The sequence below is a fragment of the Merops nubicus genome, unplaced genomic scaffold (genome assembly GCF_000691845.1).
Source record: "Merops nubicus isolate BGI_N331 unplaced genomic scaffold, ASM69184v1 scaffold12881, whole genome shotgun sequence".
In the NCBI taxonomy this organism is placed as follows: domain Eukaryota; kingdom Metazoa; phylum Chordata; class Aves; order Coraciiformes; family Meropidae; genus Merops; species Merops nubicus.
This window is the reverse complement of record NW_008589073.1, coordinates 10,216-36,507: the sequence shown is the minus strand read 5'-3', so window position 1 is coordinate 36,507 and position 26,292 is coordinate 10,216. Positions and strand designations below refer to the sequence as shown.

Genomic DNA, 26,292 nt, shown 5'->3' with positions numbered 1-26,292 from the left:
ATATCACAGTAAGCTTGCTCTCCCTAGTTGTCACAGCCTGTGGCCTTGCTCTGTTTGGTGTCTCTCTGTTCGTGTCGTGGAAGCTTTGTTGGATCCCTTGGCGAGAGCGTGGTCTGCCGTTCGGGAGCAAAGACAACAAGCAAGAATCACTGAACTACACAGACACAGAGACCAATGACCATGACTACAGTGAGGATTATCTGGGTCATCCTACAGCCTATCCAGAGTCCTCCATGAAGATCAGCCACACCTCCCCTGATATTCCATTAGAGGCTCAGGCAGGAATGAAGGAGAACTGCGTACACAATGTGAGAATGCATCGTCAAATTACGGAACCAACCTCTTCTGCTCGGTCAGTAACTCCCATTTCTCTCTGATATTAAGGAATACAGATACAGTCTAAAGGGTATTGATTATCTAGTACAATGATCTATTAAAAATACATTTACTTGCCACATTCTTATAAAAAAAAAAAGGTTATTCTTTGAGGTGCACAAACCTCTTAGGTTAAAAGGACAGGATCACAATGTTCTTCCACTCTTCTATCAGCTACTGTCTCAATTGTGCCTCTCCCTCAGAAGGTGGACAAGACAGAGCACTGTATGTCCCTTAAAGCACCACAACAGCCTAGATTTAGCTTGTAAAGCATATTCATTGGCACTTAGCACTGATGCTGAACACTCAGTAATAACTCCTCAAAGATTTTTAAAACAGACAAAGACGAAAAGTAGGGCAAGGTAATAAAACACTTGCAAGAATTAGAAATAGAATTAAAAATAATAGATCTTTGCCACAGTCATGACTGTGGAGGGAAAAAAATGACTGAACAATGGTAGCAGAGGTGAACTATTTCTGTTTATATTCAACATAAATAGCTTTGGACTAATCTTGTGCTAGCATTTTCCACATGCTTTTTCTATGTTCAAACTCAGCTCATGGTACTTCACTGAAAGATTGCTGCATATGAATAGGTCAAAAAAGTGGAATCCAATTCAGAAGATTAGGATTTTGCCCAATTCAACTTCCACATCCCAATGCCCCAACAGGGTTTGCAAATTTGATATCTGTTGCCATCTTATGAAGTGGAAATTTCAATCACAATAACTGAATGACTCCAGGTAATAAATTTCACTGGACCGAAGCTAAAAGCAACTTTCTTTCCTCAGAGTAATGAAACTAAAGGAGCTTTTCAGCCAAAGCACTACAGAGTTTATTACATCAAGTATGAGAGAAAAAAACAAGCATTTGTTGGAGTGGTCAACAAACCATTTCAAACCAGAACAGCTCACTTGTAAATGAACTAGTCGTAGAGATCAACAAGTAACTCAAATGCAGAGATGTCAGGAAGTATCCTTCTTTGTCCAAACTTACCTTAGAACCAGAAATAAGGAAGCTCGGCTGGCATAACAGGACAGATCCTGCTGCCATTTACATAATGTAACTCATTTTGTAGGCATTAATCCAAATGATTCCGCTAAAAATGGTAGCTGATAAGAACAGCTACAATTCTTATCATATATTATATTAGTCGATAAGGCAGATCCTTTGGATTTGCAATGGCCATGAATTTGCATTTGTCCCTTTCTTTAGCCAGGTTTGGAGGGTGTGTACCACTGGCGTGAGACACAGGAACGGCAGATTATGTGATATTAGCACTCTGATGCTGAAGGTGAGCTCTCACAACTGTTGGTATCACGCCATTTTAAGTGAATAAAAATGTGACCTTATCATACATTGCAAAAATAAGTCAAAAGAGAACAGGATCTTTAGTGTGTGTGCACAGATTCCTATCTTCAACACAAACTTTCTTTTGTTTTCACTTAAGGCATAATTCAATCCGAAGACAGCTCAACCTCTCCAACCCCGACTTCAGCATCCAGCAGGTCCAGAACCAGGAGCAGCTGACGGGGATCGGGCGCATTAAGCCGGAGCTGTATAAGCAGAGGTCGGTGGACACAGACGATGGCCGGAGGAGTACTAGCAAGGCATGTGGGAAACTGAACTTTATTCTGAAATACGACTGTGATTTAGAGCAGCTGATAGTGAAGATACACAAGGCCATCAACCTGCCAGCAAAGGACTTCTCTGGAACTTCAGATCCATATGTGAAGATATATCTGCTTCCTGACAGGAAAACTAAACACCAGACTAAAGTGCACAGAAAGACCCTAAATCCAGTATTTGATGAAGTTTTTTTATTTACTGTCCCATACAATGATCTGAATGCGAGGAAACTCCATTTCTCTGTGTATGACTTTGACAGATTCTCCAGGCATGACTTGATTGGCCAAGTGATAGTGGACAACTTTTTAGATTTGGCAGATTTTCCCAGGGAATGTAATATTTGGAAGGATATTGAATACGTCACCAACGTAAGTATTATAATTTTTCATTTTGATAAATTTTGTTTCTGATTTTATTTCCTTAATCTGATTATAACTGAATTTCTCTGATGAATTTGTGAAGAAAAACACTCTACTCTCTCTTTCTCAAGCCTTGACCTTAATCCAAGGAAAATGACAGTACATTTTCAGTCCTCACTTCTCGTTCTTTGGATATGTTAAAGAATGCCTCATGTAGGAGACAGAGGGTTTAGTCATTGCCCTGCTGATAGGGTAGAAAAGCTGGAGAATGTCTTTCTTTTAATCTTACTTAATCTAAAATTTACTTAAGGAAATACTACTTTTCTTATTTTGCCTGTCTGTGTTTTGCATTATTTGCCACATCAATTACAGCCTACTAATAAGCCAGAACTGCATATTCAAGATTTCTTATGTAGTGATCTTCAGTCCTCCAAAAGGCTATATTCTCATGAAGTGAGATAACACCAAATCTATAATTCAAAGAGACTGTTCCATGAAAACAATGAAACACACTGAATTGGTTTAACTCTTTGTTTGACATCGTTTTGTTACACAGGAAAATAAGAATCTTATTTTATAAGTCTATGTTTCTGTTATCTCAAAGTCTCTGGTGTCAAATTCTGTACAGGAGTCCAACTAGTGATTAGGTACAAACCCACAAAAATTACTTTTGGAAAAGAAAGAGCTTTCTTCTCAATGCATGTGTCAATCTTCTTGCAATGATATTAGAAATTAATCACATGCATCCTATGGAGAATAGATCTTCAGTGAGAATGATGTATTAAAGAAATCCACAAAGGTGAAATTACTACTGCCAGAAGCCAGTAAGTAGTTCATTTGCTATGTCAAACCATACTGGAATGCATTTTTTAGAGTCAGAAAAACAAAAAATCATTAACAGTAAGATCAAGGTGTAAATTTGCTAAACCTCAGTTCAGAAAACCATTTAAGCATATGCTTAGCTGAGTGTAAGAAGCTGTTGAAAAGTAAAGGATGTTCTGAGCTAACTGCTTCCCTGAATTCAGACTCTCACCTTATATGTCTGTGGTCTGGTAGCATTCCTGTATTACAGACCAAATTGATCAATTTTTTTTTTTCATTTATTTTTTAAAATTGACATTGTTCTTGCTTCAAGGTGATTTCTCAGTAGCGTTACGTATTTATGTGTGGAATATGTTGCAGACCCACTGCACTATCTTCTTCCACACTAGGATGCAACTGCAGCAACAGCACTAGCAGTTCTCTCACTCAAGGTACAGGCAGGGGCATGGACACTCAGTGTCAGAGAAGGATGAACCTGTTTTTTCTACAAAAAGTTTCTGCTCTTCAACCACAAGGGAAAAGAAAGAATCTGACAGAATGATCTGAAAGAATCATTCCAAGTGAAAGCCTTCCTTCATACAGCATTAAGTGTCCCAGCCTCAGCTTTTCAAGTTTTATGATCAACTGAAAGTTGAATGCACATGCAAGCTAGAGTTTGTTATATACTAGTCCTTTTTCCATGCTTTAACTTAGGCAAAAGGTTAGCTCTGATATATTCTTTTTAATCCCTTCCCCTTCCAAATACATGTGATGCAGCATATAGTTTGTATGCAGATTTTCTGTAATCTCTGAAATTAAATTCAGGGCTTAAACATGAGTCATTTATTAATTTTTGCCAATATTAACTCCTGTATGAAGTGTAACCCTGTTTAACCAAACAGAACACGTGACTTTCCATCTAGACTTGTCACTGGGTTTTCAGCTAACAGAAACCTTTTCAAAGTAAATGACTCATAGTACATTGGAGGCACAATCCAATTTTGGCTAATAAATTCTGAGATAACACTATCAGATAAATGAAAGTGTGGAGTGCTCAGCTTACTACTTAACATTTCCAAAATTTCAAAGGTTAGAACTCACTCCATAAAATTTTGAGAAATCCTCCAAGCATCATTTAAGAAACCTAGTTTCAGTTTCTTGTCTGTGTAGCTTACCTATCTCACAGACTGACAGCAGACTCTAAATCCTACAAGCTACTTGGTTAAAATCCTGTAGCTAATCCTCCTGTGGCTGCACTCCAGCCCAGGCCAGCAGGCAGTATTAGTGAATCTCTGAAATAAATTTTTAGAAACATTTTGAGCACCACTGGGTAATTTATGATTGCAAACAGAAACTATGTCCACTGTAGCAGGTCTTCAATCTCTTTGTCTTTGAATGTCCTCCTGTTTCAAATAATAATAATTACAAAACAGACAAATGCTGACCAGATTTACTGAAGGAAACACACTCAATGTAGATCAACAAACACTGCAGCACAGCAGAGGTAAACCAAGGAAATGTACTGGAAAGAGGGAAGGTCCACATGACAAGTTTGTCGTACCTCAGACGAGTACATTCATTTTGATTCCTTGTGCATCTTGCTTAGTACACTGCATAACCAGTGATCCCAAAGGCCTTTATTTGAAATTCTCCATCTTATTATATTCTAATCCAATTTGACACAGTAATATAAAAGAACGTGTCAAATCCTTCCCTGCCCAACAAAATGGCCTACTTCAAGTGAACACTGCAGATTATGCCTGAAATGTCAGCTTTACTGCAAATAATGCCTTTAAATTGACCTATTATGGCATGTGCTTTCTTCTGTTTTCTAATAACACCGGAAGGATTTTTTTATCCAAAACTAACAGTTTTGATTCTTTGGGCTATAACATCTGCTACCAATCCAGAGTACATTCTGAAAGGCAGTCTGCCTCCAAACACAGATCTCCAGTATCAGAATGATTGTTCTTCTAATCCCAGGTCCTCTTATCATAAACTCTCGCTCCTGCAACACTGACACTTTTCCCAACCAGAAAAAAAGCAGCAGTGGGCTGCTTAGTGGACAAAATAATTAAGTGGATAAACTTCAGACGAACATGAAATGAAGTATACACGTAACAGATTACACTGCTTTCTGGCTCATTAAAAAAAAGAAAAAAATGCTGGTTGTGGGCTGGGTTTCAGTAGTTGGTATGTGTTGTTTAGTAGCCTCTAAAACATATGTAGGTTTTGAGGTGGGACCTTTTTGGTTGCTTTTGTAATGTTCATAGACTGATGGTGTGTTTTTAAAAGAAAAGAGTTAATATTTCCTTGGTTGCCATCTTCAAACTCAAATGGGATCAGGGAAAAATACATTACTTTGTCACAAAATAAAACACCTATGAAGGACAGGAAGCTGCCAGATAGTCCATTTCAGATAAAGTCAAGACTTATCTTTCAGAAGATAGCAAGGATCTATGCGCATAATTTGCTGTGCACCCAGAAAGGAAAATATTTTCTCAGAAACTGCTTGTTAAACATCACCAGGCAGGGCACAGAGAATGATTTCTGTGAACTGGAGATCTAGCTCTGGTTCAGGAGCATTGGCTGTTTGGATTCTCAAAATGCTCAGCCTTTGTCTCTTGCTAAGCAGGAGACCTTTCTAGACAGGAGGAGTATTTAACAGTGGCCTCCACTTAGAACAGGGGAACAATCAGAGTAAGAAAGAACAATGTAAATTTCTGTTCTTAGCTGGGCCATCATTTTCAAAATGACTACTCATTTTAGGAGGCAGATTTTTTACTTCAGTCTTATAGTATATGTAGCTTTTGACATTAATGCTTTTTCAATTGTCAAATACACTTAGGAAAAAAAAAATCTTATTTGTAACACCTCATTGGCACTTTTCTGTCGAAAAAGCCCCAAGGCTGAACATCCCAGACTAGCCTGCTCTTCCTATAACATTCTGTTCTCAAAGGCTATTCACATGATTTGCAGTAATTATGCACCTAATAATACTCTGTAAATTTTAGCTATAATATTGACTGCTATGATTTATCATTCTCTTGTGGTTTCTTTGAGGCTTTTTCCTGTATCTGCCTTCTGTGAAGGTGTGGAGTAAACTGAAGCTCTGATGAAGGTGAAGGCAATTGGTCAGATTCAGACCATGGTTTATTCTTTATCTGCAAACAATTGGAGTACTAGAAAGGATTCAAAAGATTACTCTGTTTTGAATATGGATTTTCTGAAGTACCTCCACTTTGGTTCATAGCTTAACATTAAAGAGTGTAGCATCAAAACCCATGATAAAAAACAATGTATCAGGGTAAAAAGGAGACTGAAAATATAGAAGAAAAATATTTGTGAAAGAAAGAGGGAAGAGATTACAGAAAGGAAAGTGTAGGTAATATATATAGAATTTGAGAAGTAACATGTCATGGACTTTAGAGGATATGTATGGGTCACTGAAAATCCAAAAGATAGTTATGGATAGTTCAAAGCTATAAAGAAACACAATCTGTATATCAAGTTATTTACTCCGACATACAGAAAGAACCAGCGTATGCTAGAAGTTGCAAAGCCAAGAAATTGATTGCATCTGTTTTGAAGAATCTACAAGCTTTTTTAGGTAGTAGTCAAAAATAAAACAGTGTGTCAGATAATGCTGGGTTCTTTTTGCACAGAAGCAACAAACAAACACAAAACGGTATTTAAAAAAAAAAAAATAAGAAGCTGCATGTTGGTATACATGCTAGTGTTTTGACAGTGAGAGTTAGAACATAGGATGGTTACAAGTATTTGAAATTCTGTTTCAAGAAAAGCTAATTGTTCACTGCTATTGTTCTCAAGGTTTGTCCACAAAAGAAAGATTTTAGATTTTATTTTTTTAGGCATTTATGTTTTCTAACTGAGATGCAACTGGAATCATAACAGTACCAGAAGGAAGTTTGAAGTTCCCAGTTTCAGATATGTCAATGCTGACCACAGTACATGTGGAAGACAGACAAGAAAAGACAATTATTTCAGTCAGTTGTTTATGGAAAGCATAATAAAAGTCTAAAATTTTGAAACCTGACCAAACCTACTAGACTTTTTGCAGTTCAAAACTGTTCTGTCCTCAAACTAAAAAAAAACTTCCTCAAAGGTTGCATTCCTTAGGACCATTCCTGCAAAGAGGCTGTGAGCAATTCTATGTGCCAAATGCACATGCATAGGTGCTGGGTATAATCCATAGGCTTTACATCCCAAAACCTGAGGGAAATAAACTGCGGTCGTGGACAGTGGAACAGACTTGGACAAAAAGGACGTGGCTTGCTCAAGACACGACACTGCTTAGCAGCAGCAGTGAGACTGGGCCCAGGCTCTGCAGGTTCCTGCCAGCAGCCGGAGGCCGCTCCGTGCGGCACTGCTGCTCTTTTTTGTACCTGCCACTAAGTCAGCCACGTCCACCTGCTCTGCTCCTAAAAATGTTCAGCTTCTCAAGATGTTTTCACTGGTATTTCTAAAATTCCTGTTCTGGCAAGCTGCTGGGTTTAGAAAGGCGATGGCTTTGAGCAAATTCTCAGAAAAGCATTTAAAAAATTCTTCAGTCAACAGTTTGAGAATGAACAGAAACAAAACAAATCTCTGGGTCTACGTATGAATTCAAATCCAAACCATCAATGTTAATTGCCTTATCTGCTTTTTAGGACTGTACCATTAAATGAGAAACACTAGGTGTTTTTTGTGGTTTAGTTTTGTTTTGTTTTAAATAAATATATTTTAAATATAAAAATAACATATTGACATGTGTTTTCAAGAAACTTAAAGACAGCAGATTTCTAATTCTGTTTAGAGCAACTGGTAACAGTAAGAATAATATTTGCTAAAACTTGGGAAGGGTCTGAAGTAAAAAAATGTCCAATGCCATGAAGAGCAATGGTTTGAGATGCAGCTAAGTCACTAAGTACACGCACTAAAAAAATTGGTCCTAAGTACTCCAAGCTTGGCTCTAAAAATACTGGTGACTATTCAGTGCAAGTGATTACCTAGCAGTCTTGTAGCTCCACAGGCATGGTCAGAAACAAGAAGAATCCTGTGATATCACTGAAGCCTCAGCTAACATTTATTGGGGTTTTGGGACCCGAAAAGAAAAGTTTAAGAAAATTATAATTCAAAGAATTGTGTATATGTGTATGTAATGCTTGAGGTTTACAGAATTCAGGTGTGTGGGCATTGACGTTTTTTAGTGAACTTTTTCAGTCTGGGTATTTCTCTACAAAAACCATACATACAAACAAACACACAAAAGAAACAAAGTCAAAATTAAAGCAGCCAAAAAAAAACGTGTGGCAGAAATGGGATAATTTTACTTAAAGAATCTAAAAAAAAAGGTCAGTATTTTCAGAAGACTGAAATTTCAGAATAAGATGTTCTGATTTCTTATATGGAATGCCGTTCTGTTGCAATTTTTTTTAATATTTTGAAAGCTGAAATAGGAACAAAACATGCTGGTCTTTATCAAAGCAAAATGTTTCAAGTCAAGTGAGGGATAGTCTTCAAAATGGAAATAACTCAGAATTCCTTATGAAATTAAAATCCTGGTTTCCACACTGGTTCTTCCCTGCCCTTCACCAGTGCATATTCTTGAACTCTCTGTTTTGTCTTTGCATCATGCATGTTTTCCTTGTGCAACAGCCCTGGCACAGCAATATTGCATGAAGAATGTTTTTCTCCACACATTAGCCACATGCTAAAAAAGGTTCAACCCAGTCTTAAATTCCCACTCTTCTATGTTAGTAAAAGAGTCTGTAACTATCCCTGTTCTACACAGGCCCCTTCTCCCTTCTTCTCACCCTCCTCTGCCAATTCTTTTTTTCCAGAAACCTCTCTCTAAACAGGGCTCTCAGAGACAGCCATCAGTGAAACAGCTCACAGTAACATACACACTGCACATACAGCAAAGCCAAAATGTGATCCTGGCCAGCCAAGCCTGTCCTTCAGTTATACCATCCAGAATTGTTAGTGGGAGCTGCAAACACACACACAAAAATCGCTCTAGTATTTTACAATTCATAGGAGGCAATTCTTCAAGATGAGCAAAGAGCACTCGGACAGTGTTAAGGCTAAAATAGCTGTATTAAGCTGATCTTGGCTGTTATCATTCTGCACATAATTCAAGATTAGACTGTGCTATAGCCTTTTTCCTATAGGGTTATATAACTTTAAATTTCAACATGTATTTAGAAGGCAGGGAAAAAATCACTTCAAACATGCATTTAATTATTGAACAGTTTGAGGAATGCTTACTTTGTCTTTTTTCTATCAGAGGTTACAGGAAGCATTTCAATAGCTTATGGATTCATCAAAATTTCTGAAAAACCCTACTCTTTAAATTTAGTTTCAATATTTGGAGCCAAACTTGAAAGTATTCTTCCTTTTGAACATGCTGTGCTTCTGTGAAAAGCCTCAAGCCATTTTTAGTCTTTAATCCCCACAAGGTATTACAGCCATCAGGCATATTTCTCCACCAAACAGGGTATTTCAGAGTTTTACAGTTTTCCTCTGTATACAGTCTGTTTACCCAGTTCTCATTTTCTTCCCTTGGTCTTATATTTAAGCAGAAAGTTGGCTTTTTTTGTTACTGTTTATTATTGGAGACTGACTGTAACTGTGCTCCAAACTCCTACCCAGACATATTGGGTGTTTGTGCAGGGGATAACCAAGCTGCTTGGGCAGTTTCTCCTGGACACCATACCTGGTGTCCTAATGCTACCTGGAATGTGTGCTTGCTGGGTACAGACTTTACTTCATCTTTTCTAGTACACCTGTGTCCCAGGTAGAAAAGAAAGTGCCACTATACACTTACAGGCTCTTCTTCTCACCAAAAGGTTTGTCTGTCCCCTTTCAAACTCTTGTTAGAGGATTAACCTTTCTCACACTTTAACCATTCAGAACTCCAGGATCTTTCCAGAGTCCTTTTATAGAGGACAGAACATCATCTGTCCATCAGAAGGCAGGAATTTCAGGATGATAAGTGTGTGCTTCAGAGACATGGTTTCTGTGCTTACAGGCTAAATTATAGAGTTTGCCAAAATTAAGATAAGGCTATATACCATTTCCCAGGTAATCACACAAGGGGTCTCTTCAGACCTCCTCTCTGCCTTTGTGGGGGGAAAAAAAAAGAATTTGCAGCTGAAGTTTGAGCTGACTGGTGGAGATGGACATACTGCAGGAACAATATGTCCTATATATAGATCTATAGCTTTTCTAGCTTTTCTCCTAGTCTAGGAGACTTTTTGCAGTTAATCATGTAGTTTGAAAGAAATAATATGAAACAACAGAACTGACATAAATGAGAGTGGAGACTCAGAGTACATTTTGCTAAGATTAGGTCATATGGCCAACAAGTATAATTCCAGATATTGTAAAGGCCCTAATTGTCACTGGAAGACTTCAGCTTTTCTGTCTTCAATCCCCAGCCTTTGGAGCATGAGAGCAAGGCTCCGTAGAGAACCTTGCTTAGATTATTGCAGTAAGATACATAGCTATGCTCTTTAATTCTTTCACTTTGTAAAAAATAGATAACTTGGCAGCCAAACTATTCAAGGGAAGAGGGGCAGAAAGGCATCACTTTTTCATGGTAATTGAGCAATTTTTCTGAAAGCGAAGCTAAAGAAACAGTGGCAAAACTGAGGACCTGTAACCTGACTAAAATCTTTTCCATCAAGTGTTATCAGTGCCAAGTTTACTAGCTTTTTACACCAGAGATCTTTGTTTCTCCTCATGCATACACATTTTTCTATACATTCAGAAGAAATACATGTGTCACAAATGATGTGTAAGAAATAGTTTTTCCTGAAAAAATCCAACAGGCCACTGCAACATCACTTTGTGCTTGTCTGGGCAGGATTAAATGATAAACTCGTGCAAACCTCCAAATTCTGCACCAGTCCTCACAAACACTGAAATGCAATTTGGAATGCACACACAAATTCTAGGATTATGGCTTAAGTAACTTCTGTAGTTCCCAGGGGTAAATGAAGCAAACAGTCATCTGCAGTGTCTCAGCCTTCCTGTGGCTCCCTAGCAGAGAATTAGAATGAGTGTTTCACAGCATGTACTCTGGTGAAGTGATAGGCTCAGATGATGAAACTGAATCAGCAACGTCTGTGGTATCATGACATCAAGGTTGTATAGCTACATGTTTCTGGCATTTCATTGCTTGATTAAACACCTTGCTCTATTTAGCCAAGAAAACAGTAGTCATAAGCTACAGCTTACCTTAGTGAGTGCTTAATCACTCACTACCTCTTTCATCAGACAAACTCAAAATTAAAGCTGCATACACCATCTGGAAGATTTCTGACTAGTGATGGCATCTTGCTTGTGATGGGCAGGGAAGCATAAAACAACTGACAGCTGGAGTTTTTCACTTTTGAAAATATGAACTGCTGGGATAAAATTCCCCAATCAGATTCTTGGGCCAAATCTGGCCTCTTAAAAATAGTGGTTTATCACAACATCAGAAAACATAACTTTGCTTGCCAAGCAACCAATTACTAATAGCCACAGTATGAGTGACTGAAATCCACCGCTTCTCCTACCTAACATTTTCTCTTCTGCTTCCTGCAGTAAAATTATTTTAGAAGGAGCAGTGAATAGGAGATTAGCAATATCATGCAGTATCTAATATTTTCTGTTCATATAGGAAGTGCTACCCAAACGCTATGAAAGTTAACAAGAGCAGAAGAACAATTCCCCATACTGTATTTTATATATTTGTTTTCAGAACTCATGGAACTTTTTATGTGTTTCCTTTTTAAAAGCATGCTGGGGTTTTATAAATATTTTTAAAAGCCAGCTGTGGTTTAATCAACTGTCTGATCTACATTACGATAATTCTTCTGAATAGCCCAAATAATAAAAGAAATATGTATGCAGCAAAGCAAAACAAAAATGTGTTCAAAAAAAAGATAGGGAGAAAACAGCAGACTTTAGTTTTGCACTCCCTAGAGAGTTATTTATGATCATCAGGAAGAAAGGAATCACTTTAAAATAATGAAAACCTTTCAATGTCTGTACTCCACTGAGCACAGCATCTTACAGTAAATGCTAATCTAACAATAAACTTCATTCTGTTGGGACCACAACATTTCATGCAGGTAGAAATGAGTAGTAGTCTGGATAAGATTTTGATACGACTGTAAAGTTATCCCCACCAAAGCTCAGATTTCATGCATACCCTCTTGCTATAGTTGGAAATAGTATCTTGGAAACAGAACAAAAAAGACACATTAAATAATGTAAACAAATAATTTGAGACGTACATAAGAAAATTCACTAGAACAGCAGAACAAGCAAATTAGCATTCTTTTATTCCTCTCTGCAAAATAAATGCAAGACAATGACATACTCAACAAAGATTTGAATCTTATCCTCCTTACACAACCCACCCCACCCCTCAGAATTTGGTGGCTAAAATAGGAATGAACTGTCAATTTTGGCCCTGAGAAAGCAGATAGAAATCTCTCCAGCAGAAGTGACCTGAGTTCTACGTGCACATCTTCAATTTTTGACTGGCTGCAGCACTCCTAATAGAATGAAAACAGAATAGATTCTTTTCCCTCAAGGTTTGTGCAGGGAGCACCCCTGATCCATTCCTTTCAGAAGCTCAGCAGCATTTCTAATCTGCCAGCTCCTTTTCCAAGTTCTTCACTTAGTACATAGAGTGTCAGCTTTCTTGCAAAAGCAGTGAGAAACACCTTATTCAATACAAAGCTTTTATTATAAAACCACATATAAAAAGCTTTTTATCCTATCTACAACCACAATTCTTTTTTGATGAAAATATAGATTTAAAAAAAAAAAAAAAACAACCTTAGCTATAGCAGTAGATGCTCACTCTCTTTAACCTCATCCAGTCACTCTCTTGTTCTTGAAAAAAATAATTTTCAGGAAACCTTTTGGTGCTAAACCAGCACACACACAGAGGAAAAAAAAAAAAAAAAACCAAAAGAGAATACCCTTCTTTTCAGACAGCCTTGCTCCAAAAGTTATGCCAGGATTGTCAGAGATAAGTACACTAATTTTTTTCAAAATCATACTTCCTTCCAAAAAATTGACATCAGGCCCTTTTAAGGTGCCACATTGAGTACACAAAATCACTGATAATTCCTTCAAAGTAACAAAGAGTTCTAAAGTGAACTCACCACTTAGAACAAGTCAGCTCACAAATCAGATTTCATTTAATTTCATTTCATATTTACATTAAGAGCAACCAAACTGAAAATTTGAGAAGACACCTAAGTGACTGCAAGACACTGTTTACTAAATCACTCACAGACTTTCTACAAATGCATTTTTTTTTTTATTTTCCTACCTATAGGCTAGTATGTACTTAATAACAACAGCTATTCTGAGTATAAACATAAACAAGTAAAAGTCTGGGCAGGTCACCCGACTCACCTCACACAAGCACATGTGATGCCCTGAGGAAGAGAGTAGAACAAGCCACAGCAAAAAATAATTTTCCTCTCCAGATACATTTCACATGTAGCATGTGTAAAGTAAAACAAGTTAGAAAAAAAATTCTTGTGAGAGGAGGAAGTTCTGTTGACTCACTTTTTGGACTTAAAGCACTAAAGCACTTCTATATTCAGGGCTCTCTTTATCTCATATCTTAAGCTACACTCCGTGCATTCTTTTAAAAAGGCAAAAGTGCTCACTTTTGGTTAAAAAAACAAGTCCTAAAATTGCCTGCTGTACACATCTAAATGTAACAGGGAGGCACAAAGATATCTGATAGATGAGAAAAAGTATTACAGAAAAAGAACTGTTACCACACTACACAATCACATCTTCCCCTGCGCACACTGTAGACACCTGGATGATACACTTAATTTCAGAGTCTTCATTTGGTAAAATGGATTCTGTCTTCTTCCTTCCCTTCAGCTTCTTCACCGTCTTTAGTCTTATTTTAAAGCTGCTTTTTTTTTTTTTTTTTCTGTACAGTTCCTAAGTAGATGTAGTACTGGATTTGTAAATTGTGATGCAGCTTCAAGATTAGAATATTCTATTTATTTGCAAGGTAGGTGAATGATACACAGTAACAGTAAAACAAACCTTCACCGAATCCCCATAGCCCAAGTATCCTAATGGTGATAGTCCAGAACTGTCTCCAAAGAAAAGAGAGTAGCTGGATTTACCTGAGCTTTTGGACAGCATCAGCAATTGAGATACTGAGAAACACTGAAATGTTCCTGGCATTGCCTAAGAGAAGTGGGAAAAGTAACTCATTGCTACATCACCACAGGATCCATGACATTGGTTCAGGAGGTGAGTCAGGCAGGTTTGCCCTGAGAGGGTCAGATACCAACAAGCGTCCCGGCAGATTTTCCACAGCAGTCTGCTAGGAGACTGTCGGCAGCATCCCTGGAAATGAGTCTGCCTTCTCTCCTCTGTTCCCACCCTGGGAGACAAGAACCACCACAACTGCAACTTCCCTCCTTGTAGCACTGTTTGAGAAATAAGGGATGAATATTACACTTCTGGAACTATGTTGTTATTAACTTTATTGTCATTTTCATTCTTCCCTTCTCGCTCTGTTATTGTAATTCCTTTTGTATTTGAGAACCAGAGCAATTTCATGGTATAAAATAAGACAATTTTGCAGTATTGAAGACTTAGGGGCTTCGTCTATTTTGACATATTAAATACCTGTGTTTTGCAGGATTAACCTTAGTGTCCATGATTATATCCTTCCACTTAACTTGCAATTAAAATGGAATTGCTGTGCAAGGACAATCAAAGCAGTACAATTGCATGCCTTTTCACCCAATCCATTAACAGAATATTGCTAGCAGTGAAGTAGGCTCTTTACTCTGACTGCTTCACTTTTAAATTTGCAGTGATTTTTCTTTTCTATATGACGCATTTAAATAAATTACTAAGAAGTAAGTGAAACTTCTATGGAATTGGCTTTTCTATTATAAAAAGTGGAAAATTTTATAGAGAAATGGAACTAGTAAAATGCAAGTTGTGAAATTTACTTGTGCTTTTAGTCTAATGGACGGTTACATGGAATGCTCACAGACTTTTTTGTAAGCTATAATGTTTACTTTTAAACATTTCCCTTATACTGATGCTTTCTCTGTACTGTGCATTTAAGCCTGGCAGGGCACTAGTGTTATTGTTTATACAGGTGACAGATCACAAGCCAACTTTTTGTATTTAGTTGCACCACTTAAAAGTAACCAAGTCCGTTTCAAAGGTAACAAGATTTCAACATCAAGGAACTCCATAAAAAAAAGCTACTTTTTACCAGAAAAACAAAGTACTCTCAGTGGTTCCTGACCTGAGGGGATGCATGACACAATATGACAGAATTGTCTCTAGAGAAAAAAAACACATGGAGAAAGTATTACTTTTGAAGTCTGCCTTAGGTGTACCTTATTAACAGAGGTAATAATTCTTTTATTACTTTCTAGTGGGATGAGAAGCCAAAAAGAATCAAAGAGCGAGAATGGGGACACCAGGGACTTCATTGAACTTGGATTTGATTTCCAGATATGACAGGAATTTTTACATTGTTAGAGATTGGATTAATGGCAATATACTGTTCAGGAATAATTATTTTAGTGGTCTGTGAAAGGAACTCATTATATTCAAATGGTCAAAATCTAGGGGCAAAGTACTGCTTTGCTGCCCGTTTACAATGAACAATGCACATATGCTTCTCCAGCTTCTGCATTCATTACACTAGAGCCCTGAGAGGATGGTCCTCTCCTGGCCTTCCCAGGACAGGTACACAGATACGTGGGTAGCAGACCACCCTCTTCTCTACTGAAATTAGTGGGATGGAATTACACAGCAGATGGAAAAATCCAACAAGAGACGGTACAAAAGACAAACTACCATAATGTAGAGTTTCACATTAGCTTTCTATTCCTCAAGCACCCTATATAATTTGGATCATTCTCTTTTTCATATCAACTTCAAAACCAAAACTGTAGAGCAAACTTTATTTAGATTAAAAGTAGATTCAGATTTATAAAAATGGGCTTTCTTTATTACCCATTTTGCGTACAACCTGTGCTAAGCCTAAGTAGCAAGGCAGTCAGTGCAGAACATCTCATGAAAGTATAATGAATACATCCACAAAACACTATAGGTGCTTACACAGACTGAACTTTTCTTTTTCCTGACACTGTGACATGCTCCATCTTTTTTCAGCACTAACCAAATACCTAGTTTCTCTGCTTTCCACAATATGTGCTCAGAATGCGTGATATAAAAGACAGCTGCTTTACACAACACAAAATGCCTGCACTGAGAATGACAGTCAGTGCTAAGGAAAGGTGAGGAAATGTTAGTAGGGCCCAAAGCTTTAATAGCATCTCATTTCAGCAGCCTGTCTCTAGTAGCCTTTTTTTATACAGGATGGCCACTCTGAAAGACTCTATCCCTAATTAAAACTATCAGCAGGGCACAAGGGCTGGGACACCAGGAGCAGTGAGAGACCCTGGTGCTGCTGGGCAGCACCTTGCCAGCCAGGACCCATCCAAGGAGCAGAGCAGGCCAGGGAGCTGGGGGCAGCTCCTGGTATCCCCAGCTCTCTGGAGATGGGCTCAATGAGGCTGGAATGTGGGCCTGTCTCAGCGGTGGCCATGACTGGCAGGACAGGTCTATGGGAAGCTGATGTTGTGACTGCAGTAGGGACCAACAGCCCCAGGCTAGGCTGAGATGGGGACCTGGGCCAGGACAAGGCGTGGGGAAGCCCTGGGTGATGGCCAGGGCCAGTAAGGCCTGTTAACACCCTCGGGGCCCTAATATATTGATTACTTTCAGTCTCTGTATTAGAAGATAGAGTATCTTTTGATATTTTAGTGGAGCTGTAAGTTCACATGCAGTCATTGCAACTCAAGCTAAAGTGAAAGGCCAATCCATTCATTCGCAGCCAGATTTAGCTTAAATTGACTTTTTCATTTTATCATGCTAGGAAAAGAAGTATTAACAGGCAAGACATCTTAGATTAAAATATTTTGATTAATTAACTTATTTTTAAAACCAGCTTCCCGCCTTACAATTTTTCTTGGACGAATTTGAGATTTTCATTCTTAGTGGTTTATTGACATAATTAAACATTACTTTCAACTTATGGCAGGATGGAAGCAAGAAGTAACTGGCAAATAATACATGGTAGAAATCATTTTATGCATTGCAATGCATTTTTTGCTTCTTCAAGCTCACATTTGCCTAGGAGGCTAACTTACACTTAACATGTAAGTTAGCCTCCTCTTCCTTCTTACAAGCAGCTAGCATCTAGCCTTGAAACCATGAGGGTGTATTTTCTTATCTCTTTCCATCTGTGTGCTTTTCACCAGGAGTTTTCTTTTAAGTCAGCAAGGTTGACCCACTCAGATTAGCTTGTGTGGGAAGGTGCTGTGTACTTCAGCTCCATTAACCTTTGGTTTTCTTTTTTTTTTTTTTATCCAATCTCAGTATTTCACAAAAAAAATTTAAATCTTATCCAAATCAATTACAGCCTCTTGAAAAATTATTTGGTTTGACATGACAGATACTGATGGATATTCATTAAAAGCTTTGGTCCTCACTTTGGGAAACTACTGCCCATTTTTCCAGATTGAACTGTTAGAGTGTCTGTGAAACTAGTTGTTCTTCCATTTTTGTCTTCACCTAACATAAAAACTCTTGTTTCCCAATTGCAGCTACCCCTTACATTTCCTTTTGAGATAACAGTTGCCATCAAAACATCAATTCCTAAATAGAACAATTTACATTTCATTGCTGTTGCCAAGCTTGTCAACTTTTCTGAAGCACCACTGCTTGCTCTGCAAAGGGAAAGGTTTAAGTCATCTCTGTACTGAAGTACTCTCCTTTAAAGCTTTGCTATTGTGAAATCAAACTAACCTTCCAGAGGCTTCCCTTTCAAAAGACTTTTGAAGCAGAGTACCAAAGATGGCAACATATAAATGCTAACAAAGTGGGATACACTGTAAGAAAAGGAGCAAATCTGTCCACATTGCCTCACTTCTAAACTCATGTTTTACAGGTTATGACATTTTCATTATTAAATATTAGATCAGGAAAATGCAATTATTTTCTCTAGCTCTCAAGTGTTCCCTGTCCTACACACACACACACGCAACACCCGCCTCCCAGTAACAATCAAAATGACAAAAAGCAGCCTGCAAGGCCTGGAAACAGGGCAGAGTTTTTTCTATTATTAAATCTATACTGAACTTTGTATTTTGCAGAAAGCAACAAGTCATAGAAGAATTGCAAAAAGCAATAACAATTCAAGAAAACAAAATAGTTTTCAGAGGAACAGGTTAACTTGTATGGAGAAACTTTAATTGGCTTTTTTCTCTGACCAACATTCCCACCTATCAAGCCTTCAGAAACAACTTTGTATGCACCCTTTCCTCCTCCTAAGAACTGATGAAGAAGTTAAAAATCATATTAACTTTCTACAGAAATTTCATTTTCAGAATATCTCATTTTTGTTTTTCCTGTTAAATCAACTTCTGACACAGCCACACACATAAACAGGACAAGTACTCCAGCTTTTGCAATCATGTCTCTACTAATTTTTGTTAGCTCAATTCAGACTGTCTCCACAGTTCATCAATTTAATTCGGAACAAATTGAGATGTTCTCTCAACAGCTACAGATAATTCATTAGATTCACTCTCAGACCCAGAGTCAGCAAAGCACTTTAGTTGTTGGGAATTGAAAATCTATGTAAAGGATTCAACGCCAGTAAAATCTACAGATTTAACCTTATGTTTAAAGTAAGTATGTGTATGAAGTTTATCTTTACTGAATGGGGGCTTTTTTAAAGTGAGGATCTTATTACAGAATAATTTATCAGTTAAGTCTTAAGTGACTCAGTAAGAACAAAAAGTGCTGGGTTCTGTTTGGACCCCAAGCCGTTTCCTCGGCATCCCCTCCCCCTGCTGGGTCAGCTGCTGGTCGCCCAGCCAGGTGGGCAGCCCGAGCCTGCTGCCTCCTCCCCTCTGCAGGAGCTGCCGAGCGGGCAGCCCCCCTTCGCCTCATTTTGATGTATTGAAGGAATTATTGTAAAAGGCCATTCTCATTTCCCACAAACTTTACTTAATCATAGCTCCATAGATATAGTTTGAGGCATTAATAAATACCTACTTGACTAGAGTTCATTTCTTTAAGATGTCATGAAAATGGAATTTTCCAGTCATATCTTCTCTATTCATCCTAAACTGTGTAATGAAAAATGGGACTCTTCTAAGGAGTTTTTCTCAGTATACATTTCTCATAGCTATAACTCAAAATAATTCTGTGGTGGAATAATAAAAAATATGGAGTGAACTTCAGGAATTTGTCATGTTAGATACTTCAGATTTACTATCATTCCAAAACAGATTAGTATCAAATTTGTTTAGTATGGTATTTGTGTTCTGGACATGTACCTGAACTGAATCACTGTCTTAGCTCACTCAAATCTGATTCCAGACTCCTTATCACAGATGAACAATTTAATAAAAGTATATAAAAGTAGATAGCACTTCTGAAGGTATTTTTAAATAATTTAGACCTAATAGATATACCTAGCATACTTAAATTATCCTCATCTTAGGAAAGTGAACCTCTTCTAAAATAAAACCCACATTATCAAATATTAGAATGATGTACAGTAAAATTTGTCTTGCATCACAGAAGTATAATTCCATTAATTCCATGAAAAATTAAGAAATATGTAGGAAGATTTCTTTTTTGTTGTTTAAAATACAACTAATACTCTTCTGCTAGCAGGGAAAAAATACAAGATAATTTAATTAAATACTGGTAATCAATCCTGTCTGTGCTTCAGAAGCTCAAATGATCCTATCTGTTTTCTTGAAAACTCTGCTGTTTTCCTGATCTTCCATGACCTAGACAAGGATAACTGCTAAAGGAGGTAATACACAAAATTACCATTGCCTGAGCTGTACAGCTGTGCAATAGCAATAAGATTTCATAAAATCTCTGAAATCACAAGTGCCTTAAAAACCTCTTTCAACAGTTAGCAACGTTAAAAGAAATAAGCAAGGGCATCACTGCCTGTAGGTGCTCCCATTAACAGTAAGTTGATGAGATGCATAGAAATACAGCTGAGCATCTCACAATCCATAATTAGCATTATTTTTGCAACATGCTAGAAAAGTAAGAAAGTAGTGTCTGTCTTTTTATAGATGGAGAACTGAGGAACTTGGTATAATTGAGACATATGCTTTAATTAGAGTGGCACAGGCACTGTGTGGTAGCAGGCCTATCACCACTTGTCTGCTCCAGAAATACAAAACACAAGTGTCAGAAGAACTGGGTACCAAACTTGTGATTGGCTAACTCAAGGACAGCATATCTTCTTCTGGACAAGTGGCAAAAGCAGAAGTTGCAACCTACAATTCATCTTGCCTCCTGTTTTGCACAATTTTACATACCTATTCTCTGCACCCAAATGTATTCATGAGAAGGGAGAGAAGAAAGCTGATTCCAACTGTTGTTAATGAAGTATTGCTGTCACTGCAGCATTTGCTGCAAAGTACATCACAGTATAGGTGATGATTATTTGTCAAGCACAAGGCAAAGCTTGTGGCTAAGCAAATTATGGCATAACACTGCATCCAACACATGATCTGTTCTTTCCTAACCAATTTGTGTTTATGCAGAGGGCTAACATTTTAACTGGAATTTATATCTAAACCAATTGTATAGTAATTTATTTGCCCATTAAATTCTTGTTAAGAATTGATACAAGATTTTAAAAATGTTCATTCAGGATGAGCAAGTCTGGAAAATCTTACATTTGGTAGTAAGAATAAAGCATTTACAGTACTCACATGACAAGTTCCCTTGTCACCATGTGGTGCACTTGAGTTGAATACAGAATGGCTTTGCCATGGTTGACAGTATCTAAGAATACCAAGACACACAGTTAAAAAGCCGGATGCCTGATGGGCTTCTTTATGGTAAGGGAAAACCTGAGTGATTCAACAATGCTATCTTCTAGAAGTTTGTGACCAGTTAATAAAAAATAATTGCTTAATCAAAATCTGGCAGAGTGACAAACTTCCCAAATTGCCAAAAGGTGGCTTCACTCAATAATTTCTTTAAATGGCTTATGAAATTCTGCTCCACTCAGAGTTGCAGCACGAGAGAGAATTCCACAGCTATGAATCCCAGCGCCTCAGAGCTGGGGAAGTAAGTACACTTGGATGCTGGAAGCTGTTCTTCCTCACAATGGGGAGGATAAGTGAAATTTTTGCTTCCTGTTCTCCAGGTTATAGGTACCAAGCTCAAGCTGACCACTGGGAAAGTTCCAGATACCAGTTATCGCTCCTGTAATATTAAGTGCAGGTGTTAGCCAAGAGAAGCTTCTCCTGGATGTGCTAACATCACTTTAGCCTGTAGGACTTCTTACAGCATCACTTTCTCAAAGAGCACTTTGATCCTCCCAGTCAAAGTGAGTCAGTGACACAGTTTGTTAAGCAGGTCTGCTTACGAGTGTGAGCCATCAAGAGTCACTAAACAGGGTGGGTCATATCAGCCATCTTGATACTGTCACAACCTTTATTAGCATTACAGCTACCATGAAACACTGAGCTGTAGAATGGAAAAGATGATAGTTGATGAAGTCAAGTCAGGGTTAAAAGCTAGCTATTAGTGACAAAGGGCCCATAACATCTTTTTTTTTTTCCTTTCTGACAACGTCTCCAATAACAGAACAAGGCAAGAACATTTTTCTGAATGAATGTACATGAGTATTTTTTTTCCTTGCATGAGGTAAGAACTAAAGTGAAGATGCCTCTCTTGAGCAAGGGATTGGATCAAGTGACCTCTAGAAATCCCTTCAAACACATTTTTCTACCTAAAAGGAGATTGTAGTGAGGTGGGTGTTTGTCTCTTCTCACAAATTACTGATGATAGGCTGAGAGGAAATGGCCTGGTTTTGATTGGATATTAGAAAGAATTTCTTCACTGAGAGAGTGGTTAGGCACTGGAACAGGCTGCCCAGGGAGGTGGTGGAGTCATTGTCCCTAGAAGTGTTCAAGAAATGAGTAGATGTAGCGCTTGATGCTATGGTCTAGTGGTTAGGGAAATGCTGGGAGGAAGGTTGGACTTGATGATCCTAGAGGTCCTTTCCAACCATAGTGATTCTGTGATTCTGCAGCTCCATGATAGCACTTCTTTCTGTGCTGCATGGCTCCCCTGCTAACTCAGGAAGCTGCATAAAGTGACTGCATAGGCTCTGGGCATTGGTCTACACAGCAGCTAGCTAAGAGACAAACACTAACCTGTCAGGTGCTGTTTCAAGGGATTTTCACTCATTTTCTATGTCATCCACCACCTCATATTTGGGTGGCTGACACAGGAGGAGCCAACCTATGAAGAGAGGAGCTATTGCACAAAGCTAAGTGGACAAGATACACGTATTCCACATCAGCTCTATTTCCCTTCCCTGTAAAACATAGAATGTAGCTTTGAATTTGCCAGACAGGATGCTTTTTTCAGTCAAGTGAAATATTAGGTTACAGGACATAGGTCTATGAAAGTGCTAGTTCACTGCTTAGCTAAAAAAAATGTAAATCAAATCCCAGAAATCATTTAATACAATCCTTTATTTACTATATTTTTCATAAAAGAGCTGGCTTTCCATTTTTTTAAAAAAAAAAAAAAAAAAGGTGCTTAGTAACTGCAAACATGGTTTGCTCATTTTCTACTACCTTTCTGAAGTCCTGATGCCACTGACACAGGCAAGGGTTGCAACTCATTCTATTGATGAAACAAGTGCATAAGCTTACTTGAGGGAGTGTGTCTGCACAAGGCACAGGAAGTCATGTCCTTACTCTACTTCTGGTGGAGACTGCCCCATTACCATAGTGACTTCACACCTATCACACCTGAGTTTACACAAGCTTGAGAGTTGCATACAATGGGTTGCTTTTTTTCTGTGAACCTCTCTAGGGGTATCTTTCTACATACCAGAAAGAAAGGCACAGAGTTCTGTTGCAGCTTGTCAATGATGCACAGAAACCACTACAAAACATCAAAGAGAACAAAGGAATTCAAGTGTCTTATGCTGTGACTCATCACTGAATCACTGAAATGCGTTTCATCTCCAGGGACTGAGTGCTGGAAACTGTAATCCCATTGAGAACTCTGGTGGTCTAGCAAAAAAAGTGGTGACTTGAACCCTATGCAGTAGCTGTCTGTTTTTTTTCAGATACTTTTCAGGATGAGAATTCAGCTTTTGCTTGCATAACTGTAGATCCCCAGAGGTATATTTTTATCTTTAGTTCCTGTTATGGGTAGGGAATATTGTTATTACTACATCACATTATCTCTCTTTACTTGGAACAGGATAACGTGGATCTTGGTGACCTGATGTTTTCACTCTGCTACCTTCCAACAGCTGGTAGACTAACTATTACAATAATAAAGGCAAGAAATTTGAAGGCGATGGATATCACAGGAGCATCAGGTAGGAATGAATTTAATGCTCAGTGTGGATTTCTGTCCTGTTTCCCTCCTGAGACACAGAATTCAGCACTGTCAAACCCCAGAACTATTTCTGAGAAGAGAGTTCTTATAGTGTGAGCTCTTGAGTTTCTTGAGTAAAGGAGTTTCTGAGAAATGAATAATATATTTTAGTTTGCTCAATTGCAACCAACAGTTTAAAATAATCTCTTCTTAAAAAGACTGCGAGATCATTGTTTCTAAAGCTGCTGTGATTCAGAAAGGCAGGAGTTGGCCAAACTGCATTCGTAACACTGGGAGTCTGTTTGCACAGCAGACTATTTGTTTCAGCTATGTCAGGGAGGCAGACTGACCCTCTCTGACAATCTCCAAGAGCCACTGAGCCAATTCTGCTGTTGTTGGCATATGGACAAAACACTGATCATCCCAGGCTCCTTTCAGCAACCCTTTCAAAATGTGATGATGAAAACAACAAGCTAATTTAAATAATTCATAGATGACTTTTAAATACTAGCAATCAGTCTTAGAGCTCACAGAAAGGAGCTACAAAGAAATAGCATTTTTTACTACATTCAGGAGTGTAAAAATCATTATAATTCTCTTGAGAAATATAAGCCACTGTTACACTTTGAATTATATATAACCGTACTTTATAAATGTCACTGTGCAAAAATATTGTTTCTTTCCTACATCATCTTTGTTTCCTACAAATCTGTACAAGTAAACAGACTGTTATAAATAGGCTGATACACAGGCTGTTGTATAAAACAGTCACATATGACATGGTTCAGTGGATATTTTAATGCCCTTTGAGAAGTCAGTGCACAACAAGGAGCTTCTTAAACCTAAATTGTTCATTATAAGCACTCAGCCAGGTAAAGCTTTCAAAGCTCCACTGCCTCTCAGGCATTCCTTGGTAATGAAGCTCAAATTCCGTTCAGATCCAGGTGACTACTTCTGCAAGCAGGTATGGGCATACAAGAAGGCTTCTCCCTTCACTTTCCATTTATGTTTGCTTAAAGCCAATAAAAAAACCCCAATGTTGTTCTTGTGATTCACACAGATCCCTATGTGAAGGTTTCTTTAATGTGTGAAGGAAGGCGACTAAAGAAAAGAAAAACTTCCACCAAGAGGAACACCCTTAATCCTGTTTACAATGAAGCCATAGTCTTTGACGTCCCTCCAGAAAACATTGACCAAATTAACTTGTCGATAGCTGTTATGGATTATGACCGGTGAGATACCTGTAGCTGTAAAGTAGCATCATCTATTGACTTATAAAATATTGCACAGTAGATTTGCATTCAGAAACAAAGTTGTTATTTTTTCCCAATAACTGGGAAATTAGTGTCGTGTGGAGTTTGGTAGGAGACCAAAATTTCTTATGTTGTCAGGCAGAATTTCCTTTCTAAATTTTAAAATATGGATCTGCATCCATAAGTGACATAACTAATCTGCATATATATGTTTACCAGAACTGAAATAACTGAACATATCATCACAGTCCACACAGTGATGTTCTGTTTGTGCATTAACCCCTTAGACATATGCCTCCATTTCTAAAATTGTGGCTTAGAGTACTTGTATTTGCAACTAATTACAGAACACAGGCAAAGAAATTTTTACATTCTTCATGAAAAAAAACCCAAATGCACACAGACACACAGTGTATGCTGTAATAGGGGAAATACTTTATTCTGATTAATGGGAAAATCAAAGAGCAAACTTATGTATTTTATAATTCCTTATATTTTTCAGGCAAGAATTAATTCAAAAACCCTGTGATTAATATTTCTAATGAAACATGAAAATAGTATGTTTTTAAAGGTAAAGTTTTAAGAAAAAAATATTATGGAACATTTTCACAGTGTAGGTCACAATGAGGTCATTGGAGTATGTCAAGTAGGCAACGACGCAGAAAGTCTGGGTCGTGACCACTGGAACGAAATGCTGTCGTACCCTCGGAAGCCCATCGCTCACTGGCATCCTCTTGCAGAGGTAAGGCTTTTATTTCTTACTTCCCCAGTACTACAATTGAGAATATTCTTCCATATGGCATTAGAAGCTGGATAATATTTTATGAACAAGACCAAGATCCACATGCATGCACTAAATTCTAGAAAAGGGTTCGGAAACACTGATTTTAAAAGTGAAACATAACACACAAGTTATGTCTGCTCCTTTCAGTTTTAGTGAGACAAAAAGAAATTGATGTCTACTCTATAACCAAAACCACCAAACATTATACACTGTATTATGGGTTTGGTTTGTTTTTTGCAACAAGATCTTGGGCAACTTTCACTGATAATTGATATTAAAAAAATGGATATTGTTTACAGAAGAACCAAGACCTATTTTTTTATATATATAACAACCTAATGTGACTTCTCTTGTAACATATCATCCACATCGCTAGCACGTCTCAAGGGATGCCTAACTGCACTGAAAAAAAAAATGGTTAAGTGTCTCTGGAGATCTGAGGCGCTGATAAGAAGCAACAGAATCAGAAAAGCTTTTCAAGTTCCTATGTTTTTGTTTTGTTTTGTTTTGTTTTGTTTTGTTTTTGTCTTTAGGGCCCTATTCAGCAGAAATGTTATGCAGGTCTTCTGCGCTTGGATGGCTGCCGAAGAGGCTTCCTCACCCTTTTAAC

At 37.9% G+C, this 26,292-nt stretch overlaps 1 protein-coding gene across 1 annotated transcript; it reads left to right on the top strand.

The window, feature by feature from the left end:
- SYT9 (synaptotagmin IX) lies at positions 1-25,667 on the top strand (the record flags this gene model as incomplete). The annotated part of the gene is made up of 5 exons (XM_008949464.1): positions 1-352; positions 1,826-2,372; positions 23,526-23,646; positions 24,706-24,877; positions 25,511-25,667. Coding segments are annotated over 5 exons (1,349 nt in total), but the record flags the coding sequence as incomplete, so codon positions are not given.
- Between the last annotated feature and the right edge of the window lie 625 nt (positions 25,668-26,292).